Source organism: Alosa sapidissima, chromosome 7, assembly GCF_018492685.1.
Source record: "Alosa sapidissima isolate fAloSap1 chromosome 7, fAloSap1.pri, whole genome shotgun sequence".
Taxonomy (NCBI): Eukaryota; Metazoa; Chordata; class Actinopteri; order Clupeiformes; family Clupeidae; genus Alosa; species Alosa sapidissima.
The window spans coordinates 2,876,213-2,885,000 of record NC_055963.1 but is presented as its reverse complement, the minus strand read 5'-3'; the positions used below and the strand labels follow the sequence as shown (position 1 = coordinate 2,885,000).

At 40.4% G+C, this 8,788-nt stretch overlaps 1 protein-coding gene across 1 annotated transcript in view; it reads right to left on the bottom strand.

The window, feature by feature from the left end:
- stk35 (serine/threonine kinase 35) overlaps nt 1-5,722 on the bottom strand; it is an 11,455-nt gene extending 5,733 nt beyond the window's left edge. The window contains exons 1-2 of the mRNA XM_042097496.1: nt 4,992-5,722; nt 2,309-3,081 (exon numbers count right to left, since the gene is read on the bottom strand). Coding sequence (XP_041953430.1) covers nt 2,342-3,081; nt 4,992-5,526 — 1,275 coding nt within the window. The 5' untranslated portion in view covers nt 5,527-5,722 and the 3' untranslated portion in view covers nt 2,309-2,341. The remainder of the gene's footprint in view (nt 1-2,308; nt 3,082-4,991) is intronic.
- Nucleotides 5,723-8,788: the final 3,066 nt, after the last annotated feature.

Here is an 8,788-nt window from a genome sequence, read left to right as displayed (position 1 = left end):
AATCATTTTTATGACAAATATCAATCAGGCTACTTGTGACAGTTGACTTTACTTTTCCATGTATGCATAAGGTTGCGTGATTTATGTAAACACAAACAGGTTATACATTGACATTAAACATGGCTACACACCTTTACGAAGCACATTTAGCCAACTCTTTGACCAAAAGAGTTGGCTAAATGCCTTATTTATAACTTTAACTATGAAATTCCTTATTTGTTAGCATTACAAAAACAAAATTCTTTTTTCTTTGAAATCCAACATTGTCCTCAGCACATTCATTAAGAGCCATACCCAACATGTTAGCGTTAATTCATTAAGAGCCATACCCAACATGTTAGCGTTAATTCATTAAGAGCCATACCCAACATGTTAATGGTTAAGCGTTAATTCATTATCGCTTATTGTATCCACAGCTATTTTAGAGTTAGTCATGTAGCAATACTCCAACTGATCGCTGGAAGCTTTTTTAGAGTTAGCCATGTAGCAATACCCCAACTGATCGCTGGAAGCTATTTTAGAGTTAGCCATGTAACAATACTCCAACTGATCGCCTATTGAAGCTATTTGCTTCCTTAACAAACCTTAACAAACTAGCTGATCTCCAGACGCAATGATTAACACATCAGAACTGAACATTCAGCCACCTAATATGTAATAACATGCTAGTTAATGGCACAATCGTGTTCAACTGCACTTTTCTTTATTTGTCATTTCGATTCATGTAATTGCATGTAATTGGAACTGCATGTTCTCCTTTTTTATCCTGAATGTGTATCCAGTTCCTTTCTTTTTTAAAATGAATTTTCATTCATTTAATTCATTTTTGCATTTTACAAACTTGGCTATGAAATCAGTTCATATTTGTTCTATATGTTTTTTTCTGTTCTTATTTTCACTATATTTATATTTATTATTTATGTATACACAGGGTTCCCACATTAAGTCAAATGTGAAATGCCATGACTTTTCCTAACAAAAAAAAAAAACTGAATTTCGATGAATTACTATATAATGATTAATACAATATACCGACCAATGACTTCAGAGCAGTCGTGTGGCATTCAAGAATCTTGTGGAAGATGAATAAATGGACATTAAATAAATAAGCTACTCAAATAAGCAGTAAAGCTAATAACCAAATATACACCAATTCTGCTTGGAAATATATTTGTACTAATGTATTTTGTCAAGTAAATTTTTAACTGCTACAACAAAATTCCCTGATATTCCATGATTTTGCCCCAAAAATTAAAACATTCCCTGACTTTCTATGTCTGGAATAGACTTTCCAAAATTCTCTGATATTCCAGAAAATCCATGACCAGTGGGAACCCTGTATACATTATGTGTTTCGTTTTATTCTTTCATTCAACTTTATTTTATACTTGTGTTACATTTTATTTGATTGTTTTGTCATTGTTATGTATATTTATGTAATTTAGCAGACTATATTGTGTCCCATATTTCACATCAGAGTGTTCCATGGACCTTTGTTTTCTTTTTTGTATATATATTTGTTGGCCTTTTGTTTCTATTTTTCTTTATTGCGACAGGACAGTGAAGAGATTGACAGGAAGCGAGTGGGAGAGAGAGACGACCGGGTCGGACTCGGACCCTGCTCCCTGAGGATTGGAAACGAACACAGCCACGATGCCCCACGGACCTCTGTTGTCCTGAGTGTGTTCTGTGTTCTACTGATCAAGATATTTTCAGGACTCATATTCTCTGATCAAGATATCTTTAGGACTGATGTTCTTGGTCACTATTGGAATTATTTATTTATTTTATTCAGATTTATCTTGGTTTAATATATTTTTGAAATCATTAAAATAATTTATTTTACTGGCTATTTACATTGATGTCATAAAAATACATAAATATAGAATGCACACATATTGCACTCATAACTGCACATTCAGGTGTGCAGGTATCTTTCTGTATGTCCAGGCTGCTTACGTCTGTCTGGGAGTGTGTGAAGAACAGCCATAGCTGTGTGTGTGTGTGTGTGTGTGTGTAAGACCGTTTATGGGTGTATGCAAGAATGAACATGAGCACCATCATGTGTGTGAATTAGTTTCTGATAATGTGTGTGTTTGTGTGTGTGTGTGTGTATCTGTGCACTCACCTGTGCCAATGTGTGTGTGTGTGTGTGTGTGTGTGTGTGTGTGTGTGTGTGTGTGTGGCATGTGTGTGTGTGAACAGCACTAACAGTTCACATTACAGAACAGCACTCACCTGTGCCGATGCATGTATGCGTGTGTGTATGTGTGTGTGTGTATGTGTGTGTGTGTATCTGTGCACTCACCTTTCTGGATGCATGCATGCGTGTGTGTGCGCATCAGGCTGCGCAGGTGATCTGGTCCATGCGCGTCTGCAGCTGTGTGGCGTCGGGCCGGTCCTGCGGGTTAACGGCCAGCATGTCCAGCAGGAGGCGCCGCAGTCCCTCGCTCATGCAGGAGCGTGAGCGCGCCGGGATGCTCAGCACCATCTTGGGGTTCTCCAGCATGGCCTCGCCGACCGGCACGATGTCCCCGCCGCGCCGCACGTACGAGCCCAGCAGCTCCCGCTTTGACTCGCCGTCGATGAACGTGATGCGCTCGATCATGGCCCAGATGATGATGCCCAGGGCAAAGATGTCCGCCTTGGCCGTGTAGTGACCCTCCCACACCTCCGGCGCCATGTAGAAGTCCGAGCCGCATGCCGACGACAGCCAGAACTTGTTGACGTTGACGGTGTTGCGGTTGGCCGTGCGTTCGCCCTGGTCACCTCCGCCGCCGCCGACGTCGTGCTCGGCCCCGAGGCCGGCGCACACCTTGCTGAGGCCGAAGTCGGCGACCTTGATGACGGGCTTGCCGGAGCGCTGGGAGATGAGGATGTTGTCGGGCTTGAGGTCGCGGTGCACGATGTTGTTCTGGTGCAGGAAGGCCACGGCGCGGCTCAGCTGCTGCATGAAGCTGCGGTTGGTGCGCGGGTCCGGCCGCCGAGACAGGATGTACTGGTTCAGGTCGCCGCCCTCGCAGAACTCCATCACGAACCAAAGGTAGCACGGCTCCTCAGGGCCTCCCAGGACCCGCTCACCTGGACGGAGGGAGGGAGGGACACAGAGAGTTAGTAAACAAAACCAAAGCAGGTGGCTGAAGGTGTTAGGGTGATCTGCAGGCCTCTGCTGAATCATTTGTGATTAACACACACACACACACAGCAGGCTGATGGAAACTGTGCAGGCTTCTGGATTAGGTCAATTAGGAGTAAGCAGGATGCATCTGATCCTTCCGAGCTGTCTGGTACAAGATCATTGTTGGGCCAGAGCAATGACACAGACACTCACACACACACACACATCAGGCTTTTACACCACCATGTCACAGCTTTCAACAGAATACACCTGTACAGAACACACCTGTACTGACAACCGTGCAACACGGTGTTTCAGCAATCAACTCATAAGAGTCCACACACACACACACACCTCAACCTGTGCACCGACTGACAGACACACACAAACACACAATTCTGCCAACAGAACAGATCTATGCATTCCTCTCTCCTGCACACAATAGATGGCTTCCTGAGATGGCTGTGCTATGGGGATCCTTTACAGGATCAAAACTAGGTCAAAGTCCCTAGTCAACACAAGTAGGCTATTCTACCTCACAAATGCATGCACACACTGTACACAACAGAACACACACACACACACATCATTCTTCCACCCATTCACATGTATTCTCAGAATAAGAGTAATATTGCAACGACTTAAAAGTCTCCCCATTCAATGGATCAAAACTCATCCATTTATCCAAGTCCTAGGACAGACCATTCACTTTCACTGAAACCGCATCAGGAATTACAACCCACAATAAAAAGAGGCTTTATGAATACTTTGACATCAATCTAATCAATTAATAGGAAGTGTCAATTAGGTTTTTAAAAATCAATTAAAACCACTCCAATTAATTACTCTAGGGGTGTCATAGAATTCACAATGAGCCTTTACATCTATAAAAAACATGCAGATCTGGGAATCTATCATCACAGACAAAGCAACGCTTGCGGGATTAATATTTTATTCGACTCAGAAAGCAGACCTAACAGGCTGCTTATGTAAGTTGCGGGTAGCCTACAAAAGACTAGCCATATACAGTACATCAACCGCTGGCCATAGGCTACTAAGCACTCTCTGTCCGTAATCCACTTCAAAAATCACACGCATTCACAGCATAAAACGACTTCAAAATTGAGAAAAAGTTTGGGTATATATTCTGGCTTTTAATAACGTGTTCAATGGTATCGAATGATGTTCCCAGTCAGTAATAAAGACAATGGGAGTGTATGTACCTTTAGCATAACTGCTTCAGCCTATAGGACGTCAGTGAAAGGGTTAACTGATGCCAACTAGAACACGATGTTCTCGGAGCAAGGGGACATGCTGCTCCTGCGCCTCAACGCAACTCATTCGGGTTGACTCGGCAGCATTTTTTGAAATTTAAAAAACGTTTTCATCGATGGCATGACATATAATCGAATTCATTGGTAATATTCCTCTACTGTAATTAGTTTGTGAAACTTTTACTGCCTCGGGAGAATAAACAAGCCACCAAGAAAAACATATCGGAACAATAAAGCTAGCCTGTTCAGCCTACTAAAATCACAACACAGCGGCAGCATCAAACGAAAAAAACACGCCAAATGTGTTACGCAGTGTCGAAGAATCCCAAAGTAGCAATTTCTCCCTTAGAATGGCATGTATGTTCCTTATTGACAACGAATTGTGCAAACAGCTGTGAGGCAGACAGGCAGACAGACTTCATTATTATTAGGCTAAGCTAAGCTAACCTATGGATTGCACTCCTGTAAACAAAGGTGTAGCCTAATAATTTCACATCTCTTTCAGCTGTTCATGTCTCGTTTATGACAAGTGCCTAATATACAACATTATCTAAAAACACTGCCATTCAGTCATGGCGAAGTATCCCCGGACCCTCTACCTTTTAGGGAGGTCTCCACTAGCCTCAGGTACTGTTTGGATCGTTTGTTCCCGTGACTCATCTTCTGTGCAAGTCCATTTCTCTGAAGCACACACTCCTCGAGCTGCACCACGTTCTCGTGCTTCTTTTCCAGGCTCGCGAGGGCCCAGAACTCCGCCAAGGCGAGCTCCACGTTCTCCGGAGCGTCGCAGCGGAGCTTCTTCACGGCGACACGGGCCCCTGTCTTCCGGGCCACAGCCTCGTAAACTACCCCATAACTGCCCCGACCCACCTCCCGAAGCAGGCTGTAACGTGGAGCCATGATCATGGCGTTCTCCAAGTTCTCATTCTTGAAGAAGCCCGAGGAGAAACAGTCCTGCTCCATCGGGTCGTCTCTGTCCTCCATCGGAACATCGGTGTCCTCGTTATTGCCCAACGGGATTGCCCGCAGGACTTTACCCACGTCGCGCTTCATGTTCCCGTTCTGCACGTCCACTCCTCCCTTGCAGACCTGCACTCTTCTTAACTTTCGCCGCATCGTATTGCGTGTATCCATGAAAGGTTCCCTTTGACAAGCCAATGTGAAGGGCAACGGTTTCTATTTGTCATAACTTGTGCTTGTCCAGCACTATGAGCCGACCAGGGTGGGATGCCGTGTTTTCTTCGATCAAAAACGGTGGCAGTTACGTTCTCTTTGATGGGATTGACTTCGAAAATCAGCAGCTGTCCTCAAAACAAAAATAAAGATCGTCAGAGCAGTGTGTGATGTAAGGAGGGGGAGGACCGCTCGCGAGCCTGGTCCATTTACGCAGAGCCGCGGGGAACTCGAGCCAGAGCCTTTTCGTTCACGCTCTCGGAAAAAATACCAGAATTAATCACAATTCAAATACACAATACAAAAACGACCTGCATATATAAACAAATGTTATATGTTCTTAAAACCGAGTCTGGTTTCTTACAGCAATCCCGACAGTTAGTTTGTTCCTAGTGATATGCAAATAAGGAAGAGTCTATTCTGCAGAAGGGGCGGATAAACAAATTCGCGTGGTTCTTCAGCTCCGATTTAAAGAGCAATCCCTCTACATCAAGAAACATTGACAAAAGAACACAACAAATAACTCCTTTAAATGTTTTGTTACAATTTAAGATGAATAAACGTGTACATTTCCGTTGGATTTCAGTTGGGTGTTCCTCATCTCTAGTACTCAGCCAGAGCTGCCAGAACAACATGAGCCTTCACGTGTGGTTCTTCGGCACGTGGAGAACGGCATGGACACCCCAGCCCCATTTGAATGTTTATGACATGTGTATGCAGATATGACATGTTACCTTAACATTATTAAAATAATACACTCTGGAAAGTTCTGTATTTAACTAAAAAAAAATGCAGATCTGGAGTAGGCAAGTTGCTGTGCAAAAGTCTGTGGTTTGTGAAGAAATAATAAAGCTTAATTTGAGAGTGGTTTCAAGAAAGTACATTTCAATAGTACTGAACTTACTGAACTTATTCCTCAGGTGTCTTTTACAGAGTATAGCTGCTGTAAGCTGTATAGAAGAAGTAGCAAATGATGTGCAAGAATAACAAAACAAGAACACATTACTTTTAAGAACATTTTATCACCACAATATTATTAACAACACATTACTTTTAAGAACATTTTATCACCACAATATTATTAACGACACATTACTTTTAAGAACATTTTATCACCACAATATTATTAACGACACGTTACTTTTCAGAACATTTTATAAACACAATATTATTAACGACACATTACTTTTAAAAGCATTTTATCACCACAATATTATTAGCAACACATTACTTTTAAGAACATTTCATTATTACTATATTATTAAGAACACACTAATATTAAAAACATATCATTATTATTGTTATTATTATTGTTACTGTTGCTGACAAGTTCATCCTTTATTAAAACACATTCAAAATCATGTTATGTAATCATTTTACCTGAATAAATATAGAACTGTCTCAATGATAATAACTTGGATTGTAAGCAAAAAGATTTTCAGTGTTACGTCTTCCCAAAGACAATATACAGTTAAGAACAAAAGGATTCATGACAAATATTGATTTAATGGTGATTTTCTCTTGACCAGTATGTTTGTTTGACTGAAAATCACACTGTCACATGCCAAAAGGTTGCAAGACAATGTGAGAGAAACAAAAAGAAGCATTTTCATATTTTTTGTAAATTTTTTATGAAAAATGGCATGTTAAATAATCAATGGAAACATCTTTATTTGCCATCAAAGCTCTCAAAATGGTTCTTAAAATACCAACCAAGCCTCTTCATGTCTCCATATTGATTAATTTGACATTGTTGTTTATTATTGATATTCTCCTTAATGTAGTCTTACCATGTTATTGTTTTTATATTATTGATTGAATGGACATTATTGTTTACTATTGCTTTTGTCCCCTCATTTTCATTGTTTATATAGGCTATTGATTGAATTGACATTGTTGTTTATTGTTGTTATTCTCCTTAATGTAGTCTTACCATGTTATTGACTTTATATTATTGATTGAATGAACATTATTGTTTATTATTGCTATTCTCCTTATTAAAGTCTGACCAACATCTTAATTTGTTCCCTGTTAAATTGAAGTATTATGTTGTTTTGTATTTGTATGTCACTTTGGACAAAAGTGTAACCATAACCGTAACTCTGGCCTTGTGCTCACTTTTTTGATGGATAGAGGTCTGGACTCTGGCTCTGTCACTCTAAAATGTTGATATTGTTCTCGGTTAACCATTCCTTGCCTTGTTTGGCAGAATGTTTTGGACCATTGTGTGGTTTAATGGCCCAATGCCGCATATTGGGATAAGTCTCTCGGCTGCCCCAATAGGGAAAACATGGTTGTTCTTGGTGACATGCAAATCTAAAGCAAAGTATTGCTTATTCCTTAAAGCCTGGCAGATAGACTGTACACAAAATATGTTTGAGATGGAACTTAAATATGCAACGGAATGGAATGCAATATTTTTCAACATCTGACAGTGATTTTGAATTAAAAATGCACTACATTTTAAATGCTGCATTTCATAACTAATATTCTAATGTTAAAAGTTATGTACATGTTTTGTCAACATGTGTCACAAATATGGCCACAATTGGCCATATTCTAAATGTTAAAATATCACAAAAAATGTTAAGCCTTTTCATTGCAGAGAAACCGCAAATGTATTCAGTTGTGTAAGTATGTGGATGGGTACTGATATTTGCATTTATTCAGTTGTGTCGTAAGTACGTGGATAGGTACGGATATTTGCATTTATTCAGTTGTGTTGTAAGTACGTGGATAGGTACTGATATTTGCATTTATTCAGTTGAGTCGTAAGTACGTGGATGGGTACAGATATTTGCATTTATTCAGTTGAGTCGTAAGTACGTGGATAGGTACGGATATTTGCATTTATTCAGTTGTGTCGTAAGTACGTGGATAGGTACTGATATTTGCATTTATTCAGTTGAGTCGTAAGTACGTGGATGGGTACAGATATTTGCATTTATTCAGTTGAGTCGTAAGTACGTGGATGGGTACAGATATTTGCATTTATTCAGTTGAGTCGTAAGTACGTGGATGGGTACTGATGTTTGCATTGTTGGATGGGAAGAAAAACATGACCCAAACCATAGCAAACATACATCTCTAATTAACCTCTAATCTTCTGGAATGGAACGGAAAAGCCTGACGGAAAAGCCTGACTTTTAAAATCCCATATGATGATATAAATAAAACAATAAACATATCAAAGTAGTTTCAAAGGAGTTATTTTTGGCTTCAC